The following is a 25568-nucleotide window of genomic DNA, read 5'->3' on the forward strand; positions in this document are numbered from 1 at the left end:
TCTTGGGCAGCTGCAGGCTGCTATTTTTAGGCAGGGAAGGGGGGCAATAACGATGAGTCACCAAGCCAGAGAATACCAGCCCCAGATGTCAGCTTTACCATGCATGGCTGAGTATCAAAATTGAGGCGTACCACACACCATTTTTTAAAAATTATTTATTTAAATAATTAAAAACAAATATGCACAAACAGCGAGCGGTTCCTTTTATTTTGATACACAATCAAGATACACATATGCCTGGGGGCTGCAGCCTGTAGCCATATGCTTTATCTGTGCTGGGTATCAATACGGGGGAACCATACGCCAATTTTTTTTTAATTTATTTTTACACCAATATAGACACACACAGCATCTGTGACTGGTTGCAGTCACACACACTGTCACATAGGGTGGGGGTGCTGTCTGACTGCCACCAGAGATGCCGGGACTGCAGGTGGGCAGAGAAGCAGTGCATATGTATGAGGTTAATGAGTGGCCCCGGAAATAGTGTGAGCACCCTAGAACCAGTGTTACAGCTGTGCGGGAGACTCGACAAGTATAACACCCCTTCTTTCACTTTTTTTTTATTTTTCTTTTATTTATTTATTTTTTTTAAATTACCTGAGTTGATCTATCTGGATCGGTACCCGGAATTCGAACTATGGGAGAACTACGGGCCAGGGGTCAGTACTCAGGTACTTTTTAACCAGTGCGAAACTGGAGTTTTACTCCTGAACTGCTAAGATTTTAGTAATACCTTTGGCCAGGGTACAGCAGACCAGGGCGGAAGAAGAGGACTTCCGACTCTGAAGAGGTCACGCCACCTCCTCCCTGTCCCTTGCTGCCATCTGCATACTCAAACTCATCCGTGGTAGAAGTATGCACAATACACACACAAGACTTTCCTTTGGTCTTCCAAACCTAGTCTCTTACACATTTTCCTGCAGCAAGAGTTAATTTACAGAGAGGAAGGCAGGTCATAAGAATGGTCTTTTTTCATAATTAACATTTATTGTTCAGTGATTATTCCAGATCAGCTCACTTTCATATTAGGTGGAAGTTGCCATGTCAAAAAACCCTATTCACCTGAAAATATGGGGTTAATCTGCAGAATAATAGTACTCTAAAACTGCTAGTCTGTGGCACCGAGAGCCCCGCTGCCGGGAAGGAAATTAACTTTTTTCCTTCCGGCAGCCTCAGCTTTCAGTCACAGGCCATGTGTACACAGAGTATTTGGTGAGTTTTTTACCTTTGTATTTGTAAGCCACAACCAGGAGATGGAACAATCAGGAGTATAACAGAAATACGGACACCACTTCTACATTTTTCCCCCCAGGTCCTGATTTTGGCTTACAAATACCAAGGTAAAATAACGAAAGTACTCAACGTGTGAACGTGGCCTTACAATCATAAAGATGCAGTTTTAGTCACAGCCACCAGTCACCACTACCAATGCATAGTGAACAGCAGTTTAACCACACCCTGGCAAGGTCAGACAGCTGGCTTTGTACTAATGCCATGTGCCAGTAGCCAGGTTTTCAGTGGAGTGGCTGGGCAGTTTTAGAACGGCATTAGTGATGAGCAGGTACTACCATGCTTGGGTGCTCGGTACGCGTAACAAGCAGGTCGGACGATTGAACGGGTTTGACTCATGTACCAAGTATAATGGAAGTCAAAGGGGAACTCAACCATTTTTCTAGAAGATTTTCCAGAAAAATGCTTGCGTTCCCTATTGATTTCTAATATACTTGGAAGATGAGTTGAGCCCGTCTGAACATGCAACTGCTCGTTCAAGCTCGCTCATCACTAAACGCTATTTTAATCTGCAGATTGTCTGCTGGTTTTTTGATGACAAGATCCTTGTAATGATAAATCACATGTACAGATACCTGTTGAGAAAAGTGTGAGATTGTCAGGTATTATAATATCTACGGATGGCGTATCTGTCCTGACCGGGATCTGTGGACGTGACGCCCCTAGCACTATATCTACTACTCATTAGAATAGGACAAGTGCACATCCCTGTAAGTGTCTGTAAATGTGACGTCACCGCCGCTGCTCGTTTTTCAATATGGAAGTGAACGGAGACAGAGTAACTAATGAACAGGGATAACCCTTTAATGACAAGTTCTGTAATTGGTCCCAATATGGCCTGAATAATTTCTTCACATTGTGGCTCGTGACCATCCCTCCCAGAGCGAAGAGTGGCTCTAAAAATGTGAAAATAGTTTGAAAGCACTCCCTTATAGCAAGATGTAAAAAGAAGTCATGGTTTGATCATAGCACATGCAAATGCAAGTATGAGAATTACATTTTAGGACTTTTAATACTGTCTCAAACTAACATTGAATGTTTTTTAACTTTCCCATGGCTGCTGGAGGAACATTGTTTTTTTGTATTTCTAGTGCTCAGTCTAATAACCTACATTTACTAAAATGCAGTAGGAGCGCTTCAGTCCATGAAGGCTTTTAAACCTTTTTCAATTTTAGTTATCTATTTATTGCTGCTATTAATAGGAAGCCCTAAGCAAACAAAGTCTGAGGAACAGTGTCTGGTAAATGGGCACACAGCAAGGGGTGGAATACAAAGAGGATGCAAGCTGGGCCAGAGTCAATACTGCACACAGCTCTCCAGTGGTGAGCTACAACGTATGTCTATCCAGCACTGTCTAGTCTGCAAAGGCGAAGTTCTGAAAGTTAGTAAAGCTGGGTTCACACACAGCGACAACGACATCGCTGTTACGTCACCATTTCCTGTGATGTAACAGCGACCTTAGATGATCGCTAGTAAGCTGTCAAACATGTAATTTTAAGCAGCGATCATAGCGACCTCGACGGTCGTTGTGCGGTGTCACACGCGTCGCTATGCGACGACTCAGACCTTGATAGAGGCGTGGTGTTTACCCCTAGACATGTTTTGTGTTGCCTTTTTTCACGCTCCTCTATTCCAATTGGTGATCACTACAGCGGTGCCTGATTGGGTGACCGTGCCAAACAAAGGAAGACGCAGTAGTGCTTTCATTCATTCTATTTCATTTCATTCAGATCCACAAAGAACGACACACTAGCGACACCAGACAGAGAATCTACTACGTGGAACAAAGAATGGAACTTAAAGAATGAAGTCACTGTAACGCCTTCGGCAAGGTACCCAATCGGAACGCTGTTGTAACCACCAATCGGAGTCGTAGGGGCGTTGCAAAATACACCGCAAAAACACGCCCTTGTCCTGCCTTCAGTCCTACGTCACTGTCTTCAGCATCGTCGCGACCGTCGCTGCTGCGGTGTCAAACACAAGGATGCTGAACTTATCATCATGGCGCAGCGGGATAGCAGCGATCAAAAAATGACCTGGAATATTCAGGAGCGAGCAGCGATTTCGCAGCAGGGGTCTGATCGTTGTTATGTGTCACACACAGCGACGTCGCTGTTGAGGTCATTGCTACGTCACAGAAAATGGCGACTTAGCAGCGATGTCGTTGTCGTCGTCGCTGTGTGTGACACCACCTTTAGGCTGTGTTCACATGCAGAGTTTTTTTGCTGCGTGTTTTTATACATATAAAAGCTTCTTTTGACACTACTAGCAAAAGCTATGAGATTTCAGAAATGTCATGCATGTATTTTGTTCTTCTTTTATTGAACTTGATAACTGCAGCTATCGTTTTAAAGGGAACCTGTCACCAGTTTTTTGCCCTATAAGCTGCGGTCACCACCACCGGGCTCTTATATACAGCATTCTAACATGCTCTATATAAGAGCCCAGACCGGGGGTATAACATAAAAAACACTTTTATAATACCTAGAAGGTAGCTCCGGTGCACAAAGGTTGGATGGGTGGCGCCGTTCTCCGGGACCGGCGCCTCCACTTCATGCAGCACAGCTTCAGAATAAGGAAGACCAAGATGGCCAAAAGGGGAGGCGCCGGTCCAGGAGAACGGCGCCACCCATCTGATCGTTGTGCACCGGAGCGACCTTCTGGGTGAGTGTTATAAAGTGCTTTTTAAAATCTGCAACACATCCGTTCTTTCAGAATTTTTTTCACACACAGAAATCAGTGAGAGTGAAAAACACTGCAATAAAAAACATATTTTGGCAAGGTTTAAAGTAAATAAAAACAAAGCGCAACGAGCGTTTTGAACGAAGCGTTTTTACTGCCAAGTGAGCAGGTTTTGCATGCAGAAAAAAAAAAAAAAAAATGCTGCAAAAACACTAAATGTGAAGATAGCCTAAATGACTGCATGTGTCTGACACTTCCATCACTCCCGGCATACTTGAGCACATTTAACTTAGGTAGGAAACAATCTGCAAAACAGAATTTGTGACCTGAACGCCAATATGTTAGTTCTTCAAAAACAGAATCTCCCAGCCAGCTTATACTCACTGCTTATCTTCTCTGCACACATCTTAATCCAAGAAGAAAATGAAGTGGATGCTAAAAAAGAGAATTATTAATACAATTAGCAAAATATGAATTTAAGTGCACTTAAAGGGGTTGACCGATAAGAAACAACTACAGTATATACTACATAGGTTATAAAGTGTCTAATGGTTAAAAGTCCTACCACCAGGACCCCACGAGTCAATGAACCACTCATAACAGTAATAGCGCACAGACACAGGTAGACTGCCATCTATAGCAAAGCACACCTCAGGCTCTGTTCACACATCCAGGTTTTATGTTTGTATCAGATCCACTAATAAAAAGGGAGAAAAAAACCTGGAGTAAAGGGAACAATACAGATTGTTTCCTGTTTTGCATCCATTTTTATTCCTATTACTACTAGAGGTGTCACTGAATAACCCTCGTGTTCTGAGTAGGTACAGTTTCCTAACGGATGACATAGGAGAAAACCACCCAATAGTGATCCAGTTCAAATACATTTTAATGTTTAAAAACACACAGGTCAACTGTTTATCTTTGGTTTTTTTTTGTTTTTTTTGTTTTTTTTTGCCTGGCCCAAAAAAAAAATAAGGTTGTGCAGACTAAGTTTTTTGGATTGCTAAAGCTAGGATTAAAGTAATACAATGGTCTACGTCATGCACTATATCCGGGGTTCTGGTGGAATCCCTGATAAATAGTATTTCAATGGGAACACTGGCAGAGCCCTTCACCTGAACAAATGAGTGCTCTGGACCCTGCTTAGCCACGTTTCTGAAAAAAAACAAAACAGTGAGCTGGAGTATGAGATGGTATACATGGAACTTGTGAGACCATGTTCACACTGGCCATGAGACAAAGAGAAACCAAGGAAAAAAATTGTGAAAACATACCCTGCTGTAACTAAATAAAAGCAGAGTGCATATAAACATAGGGTACTTAGTAAACACTGTTTTTGATCAAAAAAAGCATAAAGCTATCCCACCAAACGTCAAGGTGTACCCAGTTGGGATAGTACCTACACTCTCTAATATTAACATTTTTTTCCTTGGTTTCTCTTTGTCTCATGGCCAGTGTGAACATGGTCTCACAAGTTCCATGTATACCATCTCATACTATGGCTCACTTTTTTGTTTTTATGTAGGTTTTTTGTATTCAGTACAAACAGGGAGTGGCCCCCTTCTCAGCGAGCTGGACATTTCATTCTGTGCATCCCCCTGACTGTGTGTGTCCTGTTGGGACCCGGTCGCTCTCAGCCCTTAGCCACATTGAGGCCTATTTTAGACCCATGGTAAGGTTTTAATATTAGAGAGTGTAGGTACTATCCCAACTGGGTACACCTTGACGTTTGGTGGGATAGCTATATGCTTTTTTTGATCAAAAACAGTGTTTACTAAGTACCCTATGTTTATATGCACTATGCTTTTATTTAGTTACAGCAGGGTATGTTTTCACAATTTTTTCCTTGGTTTCTCCACGTTTCTGTCCATGCCGGAGGCCAGACAGTGTCCACAGTGACTCCATTGGCTTCATACAAATGATTGGATCTGTTGGAGCTTCCATCAGAACAATGCTTTTTGGGGGATTCCGTCAGAAACCCCAACAAAGTGTTAAGTGGCGACCACTGTATTAATGTGAATTTAGCCTTAAAAACGGCTTTTAGTCAAATGGAAATTATTTTACCATGATCCCGTCCCATTCAAATTAATGGGTCCTATACTGGATCATTTTATTTCTATCATCCCAAAGAAGGGAATTTTGTTTACTTACCGTAAATTCCTTTTCTTCTAGCTCTAATTGGGAGACCCAGACAATTGGGTGTATAGGCTATGCCTCCGGAGGCCGCACAAAGTATTACACTCAAAAGTGTTAAGCCCCTCCCCTTCTGCCTATACACCCCCCGTGCTCCCACGGGCTCCTCAGTTTTGGTGCAAAAGCAAGAAGGAGGAAAAAGAATTATAAACTGGTTTAAAGTAACTTCAATCCGAAGGAATATCGGAGAACTGAAAACCATTCAACATGAACAACATGTGTACACAAAAAAACAGGGGCGGGTGCTGGGTCTCCCAATTAGAGCTAGAAGAAAAGGAATTTACGGTAAGTAAACAAAATTCCCTTCTTCTTTGTCGCTCTATTGGGAGACCCAGACAATTGGGACGTCCAAAAGCAGTCCCTGGGTGGGTAAAATAATACCTCGTAAGAGAGCCGTAAAACGGCCCTTTCCTACAGGTGGGCAACCGCCGCCTGAAGGACTCGTCTACCTAGGCTGGCATCCGCCGAAGCATAGGTATGCACCTGATAGTGTTTCGTGAAAGTGTGCAGGCTCGACCAGGTAGCCGCCTGACACACCTGCTGAGCCGCAGCCTGGTGCCTCAAAGCCCAGGACGCGCCCACGGCTCTGGTAGAATGGGCCCTCAGCCCTGATGGAACCGGAAGCCCAGCCGAACGGTAAGCTTCGATAATTGGCTCCTTGATCCACCGAGCCAGGGTTGATTTGGAAACCTGTGACCCTTTACGCTGGCCAGCGACAAGGACAAAGAGTGCATCCGAGCGGCGCAAGGGCGCCGTACTAGAAATGTAGAGTCTGAGTGCTCTCACCAAATCTAACAAGTGCAAATCCTTTTCACATTGGTGAACTGGATGAGGATAAAAAGAAGGTAAGGAGATATCCTGATTGAGATGAAAGGAGGATACCACCTTAGAGAGAAAATCCGGAACCGGACGTAGAACCACCTTGTCCTGGTGAAACATCAGGAAAGGGGCTTTGCACGACAATGCTGCTAGCTCAGACACTCTCCGAAGAGAAGTGACTGCTACTAGAAAAAACCACTTTCTGCGAAAGTTGTGAGAGGGAAATATCTCTCATTGGCTCGAATGGTGGTTTCTGAAGAACCATCAGAACCCTGTTTAGATCCCAGGGTTCTAACAGCCTCTTGTAAGGTGGAACGATGACAAACCCCCTGCAGGAACGTGCGTACCTGTGGAAGCCTGACTAGGCGCTTCTGGAAAAACACAGAGAGCGCTGAGACTTGTCCCTTAAGGGAGCCGAGCGACAAACCCTTTTCCAGTCCAAATTGAAAGAAGGACAGAAAAGTGGGCAAGGCAAAAGGCCAGGGAGAAAAAACCCTGAGCAGAGCACCACGACAGGAAAATTTTCCACGTCCTGTGGTAGATCTTGGCGGACGTTGGTTTCCTAGCCTGTCTCATAGTGGCAAAGACGTCTTGAGATAACCCTGAAGACGCTAGGGTCCAGGACTCAATGGCCACACAGTCAGGTTGAGGGCCGCAGAATTCAGATGGAAAAAACGGCCCTCGAGATAGCCAGTCTGTTTGGTCTGGTAGAGTCCACGGTCGGCCGACCGTGAGATGCCACAGATCCGGGTACCACGACCACCTTGGCCAGTCTGGAGCGACGAGGATGGCGCGGCGGCAGTCGGTCCTGATCTTGCGTAACACTCTGGGCAACAGTGCCAGCGGAGGAAACACATAAGGGAGCTGAAACTGCGACCAATCCTGAACTAAGGCGTCTGCCGCCAGAGCTCTGGGATCTTGAGACCGTGCCATGAACATTGGTACCTTGTTGTTGTGCCGGGACGCCATGAGGTCGACGTCCGGCACCCCCCAGCCGCAACAGATCTCCTGAAACACGTCCGGGTGAAGGGACCATTCCCCTACGTCCATGCCCTGACGACTGAAATAATCTGCTTCCCAGTTTTCCACGCCTGGGATGTGAACTGCGGATATGGTGGATGTCGTGGCTTCCACCCACATCAAAATCCGCCGGACTTCCTGGAAGGCTTGCCGGCTGCGTGTGTCGCCTTGGTGGTTGAAGTATGCCACCGCTGTGGAATTGTCCGACTGAATTCGGATCTGCTTGCCCTCCAGCCACTGCTGGAACGCTTTCTGGGCAAGATACACTGCCCGTATGTCCAGAACGTTGAACTGAAGCGAGGACTCTTGCTGGGTCCACGTACCCTGAGCCCTGTGGTGGAGAAAAACCGCTCCCCACCCTGACAGACTCGCGTCTGTCGTAACTACTTCCCAGGATGGGGGTAGGAAGGATATCCCCTTCGATAATGAAGTGGGAAGGAGCCACCACCGAAGGGAAGCTTTGGTCGCCTGAGAGAGGGAGACGGTCCTGTCGAGGGACGTCGGCTTCCTGTCCCATTTGCGTAGGATGTCCCATTGAAGGGGACGCAGGTGAAACTGCGCGAAAGGGACTGCCTCCATTGCTGCCACCATCTTCCCCAGGAAGTGCATGAGGCGCCTCAAGGAGTGTGACTGGCCTTGAAGGAGAGATTGTACCCCTTTCTGTAGTGACTACTGCTTGATCAGCGGAAGCTTCACTATCGCTGAGAGGGTATGAAACTCCATGCCAAGATATGTCAGCGATTGGGCCGGTGTCAGATTTGACTTTGTAAAATTGATGATCCACCCGACACCCTGGAGAGTCTCCAGGGAAGCGTCGAGGCTGCGTTGGCATGCCTCTTGAGAGGGTGCCTTGATCAGTATCCAAGTACGGGATCACCGAGTGACCCTGAGAGTGGAGGACCGCTACTACAGTAGCCATAACCTTGGTAAAAACCCGTGGGGCTGTTGCCAGGCCGAACGGCAGTGCCACGAACTGCAGGTGTTCATTTCCTATGGCGAAGCGCAAGAAGCGCTGGTGCTCTGGAGCAATCGGTACGTGGAGATAAGCATCTTTGATATCGATCGACGCAAGGAAATCTCCTTGGGACATTGAGGCGATGACGGAGCGGGAGGATTCCATCCTGAACCGTCTGGTTTTTACATGTTTGTTGAGCAGTTTCAGGTCCAGGACCGGACGGAAAGACCCGTCCTCCTTTGGGACCACAAACAAGTTGGAGTAAAAACCGTGGCTCAGTTGCTGAAGAGGAACCGGGATCACCACTCCTTCTGCCTTCAGAGTGCGCAGCGCCTGCAGAAGAGCCTCGGCTCGCTAGTGAGGCGGGGATGACCTGAAGAATCGAGTCGGGGGACGAGAGGTGAACTCTATCTTGTAACCGTGAGACAGAATGTCTCTCACCCAGCGGTCTTTTATTTGTGGCAGCCAGGTGTCGCAAAAGCGGGAAAGCCTGCCACCGACCGAGGATGCTACTAGAGGAGGTCGAAAGTCATGAGGAAGCCGCTTTGTTAGCGGCGCCTCCGGTGGCCTTTTAAGGACGTGACTTAGACCGCCATGCATCAGAGTTCCTTTGTACTTTCTGAGACCTTTTGGACGAGGAGAATTGGGACCTGCCCGCGCCCTGAAAGGACCGAAACCTCGACTGCCCTCTCCTCCGTTGGAGTATGTCCTGTTTGGACTGGGGTAAGGATGTATCCTTTCCCTTGGATTGTTTGATGATTTCATCCAGACGCTCGCCAAACAGCCTGTCGCCAGAAATTGGCAAACTGGTTAAGCGCTTTTTGGAAGCAGAATCTGCCTTCCATTCCCGTAGCCACAAGGCCCTGCGGAGTACCACCGAATTGGCGGCCGCGACCGCCGTACGGCTCGCAGAGTCCAGGACAGCAATAATAGCGTAAGACGCAATTGCCGAGGTCTGGGTGGTAATGGATGCCACTTGTGGCGCGGCCGTGCATGTGGCTGCTTCAATTTGTGCTTGACCTGCTGAGATAGCTTGTAGCGCCCATACAGCTGCGAATGCTGGGGCAAAAGAAGCTCCGATAGCCTCATAGATGGATTTCAACCAGAGCTCCATCTGCCTGTCAGTGGCATCCTTGAGCGAGGCCCCCTCGTCCACTGCAAGAATGGATCTAGCCGCCAGTCTGGAGATTGGAGGATCCACTTTGGGACACTGAGTCCAACCTTTAACCACGTCAGGGGGAAAAAGATAACGTGTATCCTTAAGGCGCTTAGAAAAAACGCTTATCTGGACAAGCATGATGAGTCTGGACTGCCTCTCTGAAATCAGAGTGGTCTAGAAACATACTCGGTGTAAGAGAAGCTGACTCCTCCGCCGGAGGAGCTGAGGGAGAAATATCCAGCATTTGATCGATGGACGCAATAAGATCGTTCAGTATGGCGTCCCCGTCTGGAGTATTAAGATTGAGAGCACCCTCAGGATCAGAATCCTGATCAGCTGTCTCCGCATTATCACCAGAGATTCCCCCCGCTGAGACCCTGAACCATATGATGTCGAGGGAAATTCTAAGCGAGCCCGCTTAGTCGGTCTGGGGCTGGGGTTTAAGTCAGAACCCTCAGCCTGGGATGTATGAGATACCCCGGGAGGACATTGTTGGTCCAACTGAGGGGGGCCAGGGAACAATGATTCAACAGAGTCCCTTTGCTGAGATACCGGCCTGGACTGCAAGGCTTCTAGTATCTTAGCCATAGTCTCAGAGAGTTTTGCAAACTCCGTCCCCGTCACTAGGACAGTGTCAACAGGTGGCTCCCCCTGGGCCCCTCTTAGCAGAGGCCCTGGCTAAAGAAGTGTCACCGGGGCCGAACATGCACACAATGAGGGTCAATGGAACCTGCCGGCAGCTGGGTCGTACAAGCGCCGCAGGCAGCATAATAAGCCTGTGTTTTTGGCACCCCTGCCTTTTGTGGGCGCCATGCTATTGTTTTCCCTGAGTAACACACTAGGGTATATAGCCAGAATGAACTGTGCTCATACAGTGTAAAATATATACTAAAAACAAATAATGTATCAGTACACTACAGCACCATGAGGCTAGCACCACAGGTGCTGCTTACCATCCGCCTAAAGCGGTTATGAGGCCACCAGAGACCGTGTCTGGGTCTCTCAGGATTTGTCCCTCTCTGCAGCGTCGTAGGAGCTGACAGGAAATGGCTGCGGCGTCCTGACGAGAGGAGGGAGCCGTGGGCGTAGCCGAGGTGCTCACACTGTGCACAGTGAGGGGGGTGGAGTATGGAAATCATATTCCAGCCCTCAGTGCTGCTCTTCCGTGCAGCGTCCCGCCCTTCCCCTGCCTGTCAGGGCTGAGGGCGGGAGAAAGGGAAACTAGGCCGCAAGCCAAGCCGGGGACTCGAGTATAAGCGTGGCCGCCGTAAAAGCGCGGCCAACGCCGAAGTCCCCGGCGAACTACAAGTCCCAGCCGCGCCGCAGTTTCCCATGGCAGCGGCGGTTAGCGCGGTAGCCCCTACATATAAACACACTCAGCGACGCTGAGTGTGTAATGGCACAGTTTAACCCGGTCCCCCGATGCACTAGCACACCCAGCAAAGCTGAGGTGTTGCCGTGCGCGGTCCCCACAGGGATACAGAGTACCTTCACGTAGCAGGGCCATGTCCCTGAACGGTACCCGGCTCCTATCCAGCAGTCTCCACAGGAGTTGTGGATGAAGCACGGTCTCAGTGCCTGGAGACCGATAGGATCCCACTTCACCCAGAGCCCTGAGGGGGATGGGGAAGGAAAGCAGCATGTGGGCTCCAGCCTCCGTACCCGCAATGGATACCTCAACCTTAACAACACCGCCGACAAGAGTGGGGTGAGAAGGGAGCATGCTGGGGGCCCTATATGGGCCCACTTTTCTTCCAACCGACATAGTCAGCAGCTGCTGCTGACTAATCTGTGGAGCTGTGCTGTGCGTGTCTGCCTCCTTCGCACAAAGCAAAAAACTGAGGAGCCCGTGGGAGCACGGGGGGTTTATAGGCAGAAGGGGAGGGGCTTAACACTTTTGAGTGTAATACTTTGTGCGGCCTCCGGAGGCATAGCCTATACACCCAATTGTCTGGGTCTCCCAATAGAGCGACAAAGAAACCTAAAATAACTACTGGGCATAGCCTATTATCAGCAGAAAGCGCCAGACGAGTAACATTCACTCATCAGTAGAATTCATTCATTATTTTTAGGTCTACAGAGAGAATTTTGATATATATTATTTTACAAATAGCCTTTTCTGCATTTCCACTATATATAATTATCATTTTGCTTAAACTGCCTTTAGTGTCATAACTTAGGGTTGACACTTGTGAATAAAAATGCATGGCACACGGCCTGAAGAGAGTGAAATGCAGGCTAAATAATGTGAATATCAGGGATGATGATAGCACACGTCTTGGCAGGCTTACTGCTGACTGGATCAGTAGCAGATTTCATTATTCTAAAGCATCTATAGAGAATATATCGCTTCACCTCTTCCTGTAACAAAGTGTCTTCACTGCTCTAATCAGAATGACAGCTTGCTAGAAAACTCATTCTCACCAAAGCCAGATCTGTGATGAATAACAAGCCTGTAGAAAACAATGGGAAATCCTCTACGGAGTTCTTATTGTGTTATATGGTACAGAAATGTCCTCAACCAGCGAGATTTCAAAAGGTTTAGCTAAATTCTTCCACCGCTGCCCGATTCTTAGGTGCATCCTGGCGGGACCAGAGCGTCACAGACATTTTTACATTCTTTGCCGAATTTAAAAAGGTTTCTTTCAAATACAAAAAAATAAATACCGTGGTACCTTGCTTAACGAGAACAATCCGTTCTGGGACTGTGCTTGTTAATCAAGGTACTCGTTCAGCAGAGCAAGATTTCCCATAGGAAATCATTGCAATGCTGACGATCCGTTCCACAACTTCTAAAATGTCCCATCCTGGTCCCCTATTCTATCATTCCACACATACACAAACACGTACAAACACGTACAAACACACATGCACAGACACATATTATATGCTCACCTTACCTTCCGTTCCATCGCCAGTCTGCTGGGACTTGCTGTTCTCTGGTACGGGGCCGGGTTGTGTAACGCGTTACCATAAAGACGAGGCAGGAACTTCCCGGCCAGAGCGCTGACGTCAAAGGCAGAGCCGCTTGCCTCTGATTGGCCAGCGCTCTGCCTTTCATTAGCGGTGACAGGAAGTTCCTCCCTCATCGCTATGGATGCAGATATACAACGTGGACTGTAGCGCAGCGGCGCACTACAGCACCCAGGAGGCCGGCGATGAAACGAAAGGTAAACATATTATGTTATAACATATGCTCACCTTACCTTCCGTTCCATCGCAAGCCTCCTGGGTCTTGTAGTTCGCCGCGATGTACCCGGGAACTACAAGAACCATCAGACTAGCGGTGGAACGGAAGGTAAGGTGAGCATAATACTGTGTATGCGTGCGTGCGTGTATGTTTGTGCATACATGTGTGTGTTTGTGTGGACTGCAAGTGCGGGTCAGAGTGCGGTGGATGGATGAAACCGGAAGTGTGTGCGGTGAGAATTTCGCTCGTACAGCAAAGCTTTCTCGTAAAGCGGGTTACATATTTACAGAAAGCTTTGCTTGTTAAGCGAAATTTTCGTTAAGAGGGTTACTCGTTAAGCAAGGTACCACTGTAAATAAAATCAGTGTTTTTTCGTATGAAAAGTGGTTACGTCTAAAAAGTGCGTTCATGCACTTAGATGAAAGTATATGTTGGAGAAATTCCCTGCGCATACATTAAAGCGGCCATAGGCTGACTTGCCAGATGGAGACCAAATACATATTCATTTGTTGTGTCTGGTGGAGATACGTCTCCAGACAATTTTTTTTTAAAATGTACAGCTAAGGCTGCTTTCACACATCCGGTTTTTGCAGTGCGGCTCAATCCAACTCAAAAACCTATGCAACGGATGCGGCAAAAAAAAACGGATCTGTTGCATAAGTTTTTCCATGCGGCCCGTCCGTTTTTTGACGGATGCGGCTTGATACTGAGCATGCGCAGAGCAAAAAACCGCATCCGGTGGCCGGATGCGTTTTTTTGCCACAGGACGCCACATCCGGTGTCCATAGGCATCCGTTGTAAATCGCGCCGCATTGCGCCGGATCCGGCACAATGCGTTTTTTTCGCCGCACAAAGAAAAAGGGGCCAGGCAACGTTCCATCCGGCCGCCGCATGGGCTAAATATGCCGCATCCAGCAAAAAACGGACACAATGCAAGGCCATGCGGCACAATACGGAGCTAATGCAACTCTATGCAGGAAAAAACGCAACCGGCAGCAAAGAAAAAAACGGTTGCATTTTTTCTGCAAAGTTCCGTATTGTGCCGCTCAGCAAAAAACGGATTTGTGAAAGCAGCGTAAGCACAGCAGGCTGCTTTATTCCATATTGGAAGTTTCTGCAAAAAAAAAAAAAAAAAAAATGTTGTAATGTGTTGTGGATGTTTTTATTCTGACAATGCTGGCCGAATATCTAGGCTTCAGTTCAGACAGTGTACACAAGCACTGTATGCACCTACCTTACCTTAGAGTCTGTTTTTATGCTGCTCCCCACCAGTTTTTGTTCACACTGCCGTATCAGCGACGTCACATCTACACATCTGCAGCCAATCACTGAACTCGGCCGTTTACTGCCATCTATGGGCACAACTGCTGAGCACATTCAGGCAGCGGGGGTGATGTGACGTCATCACAGCAGCCATGCCAGCAAAGACTAGAAGGAGCAGAGAGGCAGCATTGGAGCGACAATAGGCAAATTTCAGTCTTAAGGCCCCTGTTCGCGCTAGAAAAAGGATTTTTCTCAAGAAATTTCTTGAGTCTGAAAGATTAGTGCACTTGCATTCAAAAAACGCACCAATAACGCACCGAAATACGCATGCATTTTTACTGCGTTTTTTATGCGTTTTTTCTGCAGGTTGGTCCCTGCGTTATTTTACCATTATCTATGGCAAAAAACGCAGGTACCTGCAGAAAAGAAGTGACATGCACATTCTTTTCTCAAGAAATTCTGCACAAAGAATGATCTTGAGAAAAAAAACGCAATGTGAGCACAGCTAATTTTTTTTTCCATAGGTTTTGCTGGGGAATGTCTGCAGAAAGGTTACAACCATTTTCTCAAGACATTTCTGAAGAAAAACACAAAAAAAAAACAACACGTGGGTAAAAACGCAGTGTGTGAACAAGGCCTAAGGCACGTAAAATGTGAAAGCAGACAAACCATCTGTGCCCACTAAAATAAAAACTCAGATATTCCAATATTACATCTTTTTATCTTCATACGTTGGGAGGTGGTAACTTATGTTTATGTCAATCTCATTTTTATCAAATATCAAGGGAAATATGTCTATTTTTCACATTTTTTTATGACTACAAAGGGCCACTATAATTTTAAAATTAGTTTCTCTTTCCGCACCAATTATTTCTATATATCAGACCCATGGGGCTTTTTTTATATCATGGCATAGCGATAACAATAACGTGGAATGGCAGCATCTTTTGTTACTACTTTTTCCGCCACGATTTGTATTTTCATTTATTGATTGTAGTTTGAATTTTATTTTTTATATCAGATTTTCCCTGTAACTGGTGCTGGTATATTAGCCCCAGTTACAGGCCAAATTCAGTCTCCCAGCTATGTAGCAGAACTGACCAGGTCTCCTAGGACTCAGCAGCTCCTGCTCTCCCTAGACCCAGCAATCCCATAGTCCAGAGGAGTCATCTTTTTCTACACAGTATATACAGGACTGGTTTAACACATTGTATGCAGCAATCAGGAAGGCAGAGATGGTAATAAACATCTCTGCCTTCACTATGCGGAGTCTAGCTGCGTCGGAGAGATTACTCAGTACAAAAACAGCTGTGAGACAGTGTGGCGGAGAGCTTACAGCTGCCTTTCTCAGTGCTGTAAAAGGTGACTAATTGCTCCGAGCACGTTTATATGACTGAAAATCGGTAGCTCCCGGGAGAAATAAAGTTAATTTTCTCCCAAGTGCCGCATTTTCAGTACTGTGGCTGGGCACCTTCATAACACTATTAATCTGCAGATTAACCCCATATCGGCACATGAATATGGAACCTTACAGATTCCATTGAACAGCATGAAATTGAAAGTCTGAAAATTGTGAATTTTTCAAAACTTGTCAAATTTTTGATACCTTCATAAATAAACATAAATCCTAATAACCTACATTCACTACAAACATAAAATATAAGGTGTCACAAAAAATCTCAGAATCACTGAGATATGTAGAACAACCTCAGAGTTAGGAGGTGATCACTACATATTTTTCCAATTCACATCGATATAATCTTGAGAAACAAGGCTTCTCTCAAATATCTTGTGTTGCCAATAGTGCCTGTGAGCGTCGTGATTGCGGTCCGCTCATACCCTTCTCCTGACCACCGGGATCTGTGACCTTTTGGATCCGGTGATATGTCAAGTGTGTCTTGCCTACAGTCAAGCATTGTGGTGGGAGTGCCATGGTTTGGGGCTGCATGAAAGCTGCCGGCTGTTGGGAGCTACAGTTCATTGAGGGAACATGAATGCTAACATGTACTGTAACATATTGAAGTACAGCATGGACCCTTTCTTTCGCAAAAAGGACCACAGAGCAGTATTCCAAGAAGATAATCTCAAACACACCTGTAAGACAACCACTGCCTTGCTAAAGAAACTGAGATTAAAGGTTCTGGACTGCCCAAGCAGGTCTTGAGGCCTAAACTCTAATGAGCATCTGTGTGGCATTCTCAAACGTAAGGTGGAGGGGAACAAGGTCTTTAACATTCACCAGCTTCGTGATGTCGTCATGGAAGAGGATTCCAGTGGCTCCTGTGAGGCTTTAGTGAACTCCATTCTCAAGAGTTAAGGCAGTACTTGAAAATAATGGTGGCGACACAAAATATTGACACTTTGGGCTCAACTTACCCATTTTCACTTAGGGCTGTACTCACTTTTGTTGCCAGCAGTTTTGATATTAATGACTGTGTGTTGAGTTATTTAGAGGACACACCAAATGTACACTGATACACAAGCTGTACACTGACTACATGGTATCAAAGTGTCAGATCTTCAGTGTTGTCCCAGGAGAAGATATAAAATATTTACAAAAAAAGCAAGCGGTGTACTCCCTTTTGTGATATACTATGTGTCCATCAAGATAATATATGCTCTCTCATTATTAAATCCTCATTTTTCTTAAGATTAATATATTATTTATTTTTAGATCATCATTGATTCTATAGTGCTGTACATGTGAATAGGGTTTGCATACAAAATTATAATGCACAAACTACCATCGGCAAATTGATACAGAGGGGAGAGTACCCTGGCCTTCAGGGCTTACAGTCTACATAATATATCCTCCATAAATTCTGAGGTGCTTCAACTGGTCTTCTTTGTGAGCAGGTGACATCTTTACATACACACTATTATAATATTGTAATAAGGAGCAGTCATCATTCTTTTCTGCATTAACCCCTTAGCCCTCGGGGGATTTTCCATTTTTTCGCTCCCCTTCTTCCGAGAGCCGTAACTTTGCCATATGAGGGCTTGTTTTTTGCAGGACGAGTTGTACTTTTGAATGAAACCATGAGTTTTATCATATATTGTACTGGAAAACCACAACAAAAATATCCAAGTGTGGAAAAATTGCAAAAATAAGTGCGATTGCACGATTGTTTTTGGTATATTTTATTCACCGTGTTCATTACATGGTAAAACTGATGTGTTGGTGTGATGCCTCAAGTTGGTACCAGCTCATAGATACCAAACATAGGTTTACCTTAAGGTTAAACTTTTTAGGTTAAAAAAAATTGAGAAGTTTGTCCAAAAGAAGTAACGCACTTTTTGCGCCATTTTCCCCGAACCATAGCGTTCTCATTTTTCGGGATCTATGGCTCAGTGATAGCTTATTTTTTGCGTCTCGAGCTGATGTTTTCAATGTTACCATTTTTGTGCAGAAGCTACTCTTTGATCGCCTGTTATTGCATTTTGAGCAAAATTTGTAACAACCAAGAAACGTAACTTTGGCATTTGGAATTTTTTGCTCACTACGCCATTTATCGATCAGATTAACTGATTTTATATTTTGGTAGATTGGGCATTTTTGAACGCAGTGATACCACATATGTGCATTTTTTAACCCTTTAATTTTCAAAGGGTCAAATGGGGGGGTGATTTGAACTTTTATGGGTTTATTTTTTTTTTTTATTTTACTAGTCCTCCTAGAGGGCTATAAGGATCATCAGTCTGATCGCTTGTTCATTTCTGCTGATCAGAGCTGTACAGCTCAGATCAACTGAAAAGCTGCTCTCCTGTTACAGACGGCGCTCTGCCAGTTGTAACAGGAAGGGACTCATAATAGCATAAATAGTCATCACATGACCCGGTGTTACCATGGCAATCATCGGCTCCCTGTGATTGCGTCACGGGGCAATTTCCATCACGCTGTCAGTATTTGAAAGCGCAATCTAGAGGTTAACAGGCACAGGTGGATCACAAGGCGCAGGTGGATCACATTATCTAGGACGTACCCAGTAGGTCCAATATCGGTAAGAGCTTAAAGCACCACTCTAGCGGGTTTTTTTTTATTTCCTTGCTGGTGTGGTATCACTAATACATGTTCCCTGCTCCTAGTAAATACTCACCAGCCACCATCTTTTATTGTTGCCAGCGCTGCTCCGGTTTCATTCCGCTATCATTATAGACTTCTATTGAGAAGTGACTTCCGGACCACTCAGCAAACACTGGTGCGATCTGGCTTAGCACAACTACCAGAACAGGACAAGAACTGTGCAAAGAAGTCAGTGGCTGTATTTTACTATAGGCAGGCAATGTGCATTGATGATACCCCCTCTAGCAGTTAAAAAAAAAAAAAAAAAAAAGACTCAGGGGTGTTTTAAAGCCAAGAAAGGCAATTCAGCCCTTGTCACACACACAGTGCATTATCTACAAAACTGCAATCTCCTCCTCTTTTTTTTTTGTAATAATCCACACCTCTGGTCTTAATATGACACTGGTATAGGGCCAACCTTACTGAATTCATCCAGTTAATATTTCATATACTGTGACACACTTAGGTTTTTGATATTTATATAAAGATCTATAACATATGATACATCTTTAATGTGATTGCCAATTTTTCAGGACTGTAAGTTGCACCTTTTTAGCAAGAAAACCAAAATCTTGCTAAAACTTTTGCACATTTTATAGTCTGGAGGCAAAGAACTGTTCACTCTCCTCCAGTCCTCAACTGACCAGTCTGATCAATAAAGACCAGGAGGGAAAGCTACAAAGGCCTGCTACACGCAGGACTAGCTGCACTCACATGCCTAGAAGAAACGCCATAATGTGGTACTGTATAGTGTGTGCATATTGTTTTAATCATGTAGTTGAGCTGAGTGTGTTGTACGTGAGCTGTGTGTGTTTTGATAATGTAGTTGAGCGTGCTGTAAGTGAATAAAATGTGTTTTATGTTAACGGTGTTTGTTATTGTAAAATTGTTTGTGGAGTGTATTGATGATGTAGCTGCAGAATATTTACCGTATTTTTCGGATTATAAGATGCACTTTTCCTTACAAAAATTTGGGAGGAAAGTGAGGGGCGAGTCTTATAATCTGAATGTAGCTTACCGGGCAGGTGGAGAGGAGGGGGGGGGGGTCGCAAGACACTCGGGAAATGCTGCGGGTGCTGCTGGGCGGCTTGTGTGGGGGCTCCGGCGACTGATGCTGGGGAGGCTAGAGAGGTGGCTGTGCGGGTGCAGCAGCGGCTGGTGCGGGGTCTCCAGCAGCTGCGCTGGGGCGGCTGTGCGGTGTCTGCGGCGGCTGGTGCAGGGTCTCCAGCGGCTGGACTGGTGCTGCGGGACAGGCAGTGAAGACTTCAAAGAATGCCGCCCGGAGTCGGCGCGTGCGCAGATGGAGATCTCGGCTCAAGCTCTTATCTGCGCATGCGCCGCCTCAGTCCCATTGATCTCCCAGCAGCAGACTTAAGGAAAATGGCGCAAATGAGATCTTGGCTTGCCATTGAGCCGAGAGCTCAATCTGCGCTGACTCTGGGCGCCATTTCTTGGAAACCCTCACCCACCACTGCCGCTGCACCCCGAGCCCCAGCACGGCTGCCCCAGCCACCGCAGCCCGAACCCCAGCACAGCCTACAGTTTCAGGGACAACCCACCGTCCCTACCTCATGTGACTCCGCTCCACCACCACTGCTGCCCCCTCCAGTAAGACACCACTGGATTAAAAGACGGATCCCATTTTATTTTTTTTTCACCTTTCTTTGCTCTGAATTTGGGGTGTATCTTATAATCCGCTGCATCTTATAAACCGAAAAATACGGTATATATTTTCCTGTTTTGGGCTTAAATTGATTGCTTAAAAAAAAATCTTCGCTCTTTGGTGCTTTTTAATTTTATTTTCTTGTAATTTACAAGTAATAGGAAGCTATCAAGCTAAGATTTACCAAAGATCAGAATGGGGGTGGTCAGTCATTGAGTTAATTAAGTTCTGTGTGTGCTTTTAAAGGTAGAGGTTAAAAAAAAAAAAAAAAAAAAAGTACCAAGATACAACAATTCCACTAAATGTAGCAAAATATCTCTACTCACAATTTAATGTTTGGCCTTGCTTAAATGTGTCTTGTGCAGCGGAGTAATTCTTTAAGTGGAATTCAGCCTCCCTGTAAAAGTAGGTTAAAAACAATGAGAAGCAACAATATCATTAAACGTATTTCCACAATGCAAGGTTTTCCAGTACTATTGTTTAAAAAATAAGGAAACACCAAAAGTTGCAAGGTTTTTATTATTTGTTTGGAGTTTTTTTTATAAAGGGTCTAGAACTCCCAGGCGACGTCTATTAGTCAATTAGGAATATTAGGAGGCACGTTACTAAAACACATTATTGCTGTTCCTCCCAAAAAAACACTATTAAAGAATTAGAAGTCATATTTTTTTAAATAAAAATGTGCCGCAAATTAGGTGTGTTTTACAGTGTCGACCCCTAATCTCAACTAGCCTTCCTTACCATATAGGCAGAGTTATATCCCCACTTCAGACAGTGTCAGGGTAGCCCTCTTAAAGGGAATCTGTCAGCAGGTTTTTTTCTACTGTCTATAATGTAGGGACAGATACCCTGATTCCAGTGATGTGTCACTTATTGAGCGGTTTGTTGTCATTTTCATAAAATCAATATTTTCTCTGCTGCAGTCTAGCAGTTATACAGAGCTCCTAAATATGCTGGACTACCTGGCAGCACACCATGTAGTCCTCTAATGATAATTCACTGATTAATCAGCAGTAGATTATCAAAGCCACAGTAAGCAGCCAAGTAAGTGACACATCACTGGAATCAGGGTCTCTGCCCCTACGTTATGCTGCTCTCAGATTAGGTGTTAATAACCTGGTGACAGATTCTCTTTAAGACTAGAGATGAGAGGACCTGTGGAAGTACAGTTCAGCAGGCTCAGCCGGACTTTTGAGAAAGTTCTGCTCTGGACCCAGACGAGACCTGAACATCATTTGAAGTCACTGTCTGGAAGTTTGGGTCTCCGCCCACATGCAGCCGGCCATAAACAGAGCACTTTTGGAGAAGGGTGGGAAGACTTTTTCAATATATAATTTTTTTGTTTGTTTTTTTGATAACACTACATCCGATCACCCTGTTACCTCCCAGTGCGAGCTGTACAAGCACTGGAGTGAGCTCAGGGTACCTGAGCCCAGCAATGCTCGCTAAAAGTGGTTTGCATGCGTAAAGCACCGGAACGCAGGTGGGGTTTTTTTGGAAAAATCTGTGTTCGCTACGAGCAACAAACCTAGGGTTCGCTCAACTCTACTTTACTTACACCTTTAATTAAATTCTTCATGCACACCACAGCATACTTAGGCTACTTTCACACATCAGGTTTTTTCCATCAGGCACAATCCGGAAAAAAACGGGTAAAACGGATCCGGTACCGCATCCGTTTTATCCCCATAGATTTGCATTGTTACCGGATTGTGCCTGATGGCTTTGCGTTGCATCCGTTTTTTTCCGGATGCGGCAAAATTAAAGCGGTGGCCGGAGGCAACGTATCTTGTAACGTTTTTTGTCCAGGAAAAAAAAAACCGCATCGCGCCGGATCGGCGCGATACAGCATGTTTACAATGGAAGCCTATGGACGCCGGATCCGGCGTCATGCGGAAAAATACGGATGCGGCTGCCGGATCCGTTTTTGTAAACTGAGCATGCTCCAATGTTTTGAAAAAACTGATCCAGCAAAAAAAAACTGACAAAACAGATGCAAAAACGGATGCAAAACGGATCCAACGGATCCGTTTTTTTTTATGCATCCGGCATAACGGATCCGTTAAAAAAACAGATCCGGTGGATACGGTTTTCACAATTTTTTCCGGATCCGTTGGAGCCGGAAAAAAAAGGACTGTGCCTGAATACAGAAAACTGATGTGTGAAAGTAGCCTTAGGCCAGCTTCACGTGTCTGTGCCTTGTGGTATATGTACGGATCGCGATGCACGGACTGGAGTTGGGTCTCTCGGCCCAATCTTGAGAGCCTCACATACCAATAAAGGTAACGTTCATGTCAGGAGGCCTGTGGATACGTGATACCAGTGTGATATGTGCAAGCTCCCCAGCAGACTTGGGAAGGTGATATAAGGGCAAGTTAAATTGGGTTTTCCACTAAAAAAAAATGTTAAATCACTTTCCAGTCCCAGGGCAGACGACCGCCTTAATCCGAGACCGACTGCTTGTTTCAAGGGAGATGCAAGGCACCTAAATAATGTGAAATTCCTGCATTTAACTCCTTGATGACCAGGACTGAAGGGACATTAATCACCAGGCAATTTATTTATTTCTCCTTTTTGCCTCAACTTTCTGCTGGAGCCATTATTATTATTATTATTATTATTTTTCATTGATGCAATTGTACGAGACTTTGTTTATGCAGGACAAATTAACATTTTTTTTAATTCCGTTTTGTGGTACATGCAAATTACTCATTTCCTATTTTTTTGCATTTACATAAAAGCTACATTTTATTAGATTTTCTATGGTTTGCATTTTATACCTAGTACCGCGTTGAATGAATTCTCTACATTATTTCAGCCAAGTAGATACATGTAGATTGTTTTGTTATATGCTCGCACTGTAATAAAATGTATTTTATTTAAAAAATATATATATATTTTTTGTGATGAGGTCTTTTTGTAAATTACAATTTAATTTCCCTTTTTTTGGAGATGTTTTCAGACATGTTTATATTATTTATTTATTTTTTGCATAATTTGTCCTCTAAGAGATCATAAAACATCACTGGAGAACTTTTTTTTTTCCCCAAAATGAAAGGAAGGGGAGGAAGTAGCAGCACGTTGATCCGGGAAATTAAAAAACTAGAGGTTTATTTCATCAAATCACTAAAAACATTGTCCAGACATAGTAAAAAACTGACGTGTGTCAGACGTATAGTGCGCCCTTTACTTTGGGACAGATGAGCGTGGCAAGTAGCTGTTTCCCTTTTCTTTGTGGCCTATTTTTTTCCATATTGTTCATTTTTCTCCACTATGCAGCTCTGCTATGCTAATAGAGACCCTGTGATCATGTGATTGACAGGTAACAGAATCATTGGCAAAGACGATGCTTGTATTGTGTGCACAGTGCTGATCGCTATGTAGGCAATAGAGTAGAAGGCAGAAGCAGAGCTAAACCGCTTCTGTCTTCTCCTCAGTGCCCCTAGTTGGACAGCTGGAAAACGGACCTGCTATTGCAGGAGCTTTAACTGTACGCTGTAACATTTCCATTGGCATGGTGTTAAAAGCAAATATCAAGACTCAAATTATTGGAGATATGGTTAATACATGTTATATCAGAAGATGCTGAATATACTGTACATATATGATAGATAAATCTCTCCACAGCTCTGCACCACCATATATCTCATCCCTCATCTCTGTCTATCATCCCACCCACCCACTTCGTTCCGCAAATGATCTTAGACTACCATCCTCCATAATACAAACCTCACACCTCCATCTCCAAGACTTTTCTCGTGCTGCGCCAGTTTTCTGGAATGCACTACCCCAAAGAATGCAACTAATATCCAGCCCCCAAGTTTTTAAGCGTACATTAAAAACACATCTCTTCAGACAAGCTTATCATAATAACTTCCTAACCTAACTCTCCCCCATCCCACCTTCTAAATGCTACTCGTAACCTTCTCTCTCCTATTTCTGTCCTCACATCCTACATACAACCAATAGCACGTAAGGGCACCCAAAAGGTTACTGTCTAAAGACCAGATCATTCATCTTTATATGTAACCAATAAACTAGCATAACGATGGGTGGCCAGATCTACAAGTGTGCTTCACCTCTTGTGTCCCCCTTCTTCCCCATAGATTGTAAGCTTTTGAGCAGGGCCCTCATTCCTACTGTAGCTGTTGAATTATGTACTATTTTGTCCTGTTTTTGTCTATACAACCCCCCACTTGATTGTAAAGTGCTGCGGAATATGTTGGCGTTATATAAATAAACTATTATTATTAATTATTATTATTATTATTAAAGATTATATAGGTTATATAATCTCCCAATAAAAAAAATAAATTTACATATACTAGATTAGAGATAAATACAATTATGGTTTTCACATTTTTATTATCCTCTTTTTTGGTAGATAGGAACATAAATAAACTTGTCAGATTTTGCTTTATTATTGCAAAAACCCATGCCCAGTTGTCTGACAAGATTATCATGAAGCAGGACATCCAAAGCCCTATGTAGATTGCTACGAAAACACGCGGGCCATAGAAAGGGCACTTTGAAGAAGATTATATGCTCTAATAATACGATGACATCATGCAAATCGGAAAACCTCTAAGAGAGGAAACAACTTTCAAATTGCAGTTGCCATGGTAACAAAGTAATCTGGCAGAAGAGTGAAGCGGAATTTAAAAATGTCTCTGATTTAAGCAAAGTGGGGGGCTTCACATCAAATGCACTCATTAAATATATCAACGCTGTTCTGATCCGCACATTTCCTCGTGCCTGCAGCCTGTAGCAAAGAACATAAATCAGAACATCCATTTTCCAAAGGACTGTGACTGCTGGCAATAATAGAGCTCAGGACTGATGGAAAAAAGGGAGATAGTAATTGACTTAGTATTACATTACAGCCATCAGGGTTACAGTAAAACAAGGCGGCGTTCATACAGCGAATGGAAACTGTTTACCGCAGGTTGGAAGTTGTGGGGTTTGTGTAGTAGTGAAGCTTTGTATGATCAGTGGTCAACATTTCTCCAAAGCTCATTGGTATTCCTGGTCTTTTCATAGGACAACTTCATCTATATTAGAGCAGCGCTGATGAATATCCAATTTAACGCTGCATGGCCAGAGGTTTGCAGACGGTAATAAATGTAATTGGAAACTAGTCCTGACACGTACCCCTTCCTGAGGAAAGCGTTCGCATTGTTAGGCTGGAGCTCGAGGGACCTCTTCGCATCCAAAACAGCATCTGCATTAAACCAAAGCATTGAGAATTCATACACATTGCTGAATTAC

The 25568-nt window shown here is 44.7% G+C and overlaps 1 protein-coding gene across 2 annotated transcripts in view; it reads right to left on the minus strand.

The window, feature by feature from the left end:
* SUGT1 (SGT1 assembly cochaperone of MIS12 kinetochore complex) overlaps positions 1-25568 on the minus strand; it is a 238643-nt gene that overhangs the window by 163054 nt on the left and 50021 nt on the right. For both annotated transcript variants that reach the window (XM_075336843.1, XM_075336842.1), the window contains exons 5-7: positions 25452-25521; positions 20627-20697; positions 4360-4410 (exon numbers count right to left, since the gene is read on the minus strand). In XM_075336843.1, the coding sequence (XP_075192958.1) occupies positions 4360-4410; positions 20627-20697; positions 25452-25521 (192 nt within the window). The remainder of the gene's footprint in view (positions 1-4359; positions 4411-20626; positions 20698-25451; positions 25522-25568) is intronic.

Source organism: Anomaloglossus baeobatrachus, chromosome 2 (assembly GCF_048569485.1).
Source record: "Anomaloglossus baeobatrachus isolate aAnoBae1 chromosome 2, aAnoBae1.hap1, whole genome shotgun sequence".
NCBI classification, from domain to species: domain Eukaryota; kingdom Metazoa; phylum Chordata; class Amphibia; order Anura; family Aromobatidae; genus Anomaloglossus; species Anomaloglossus baeobatrachus.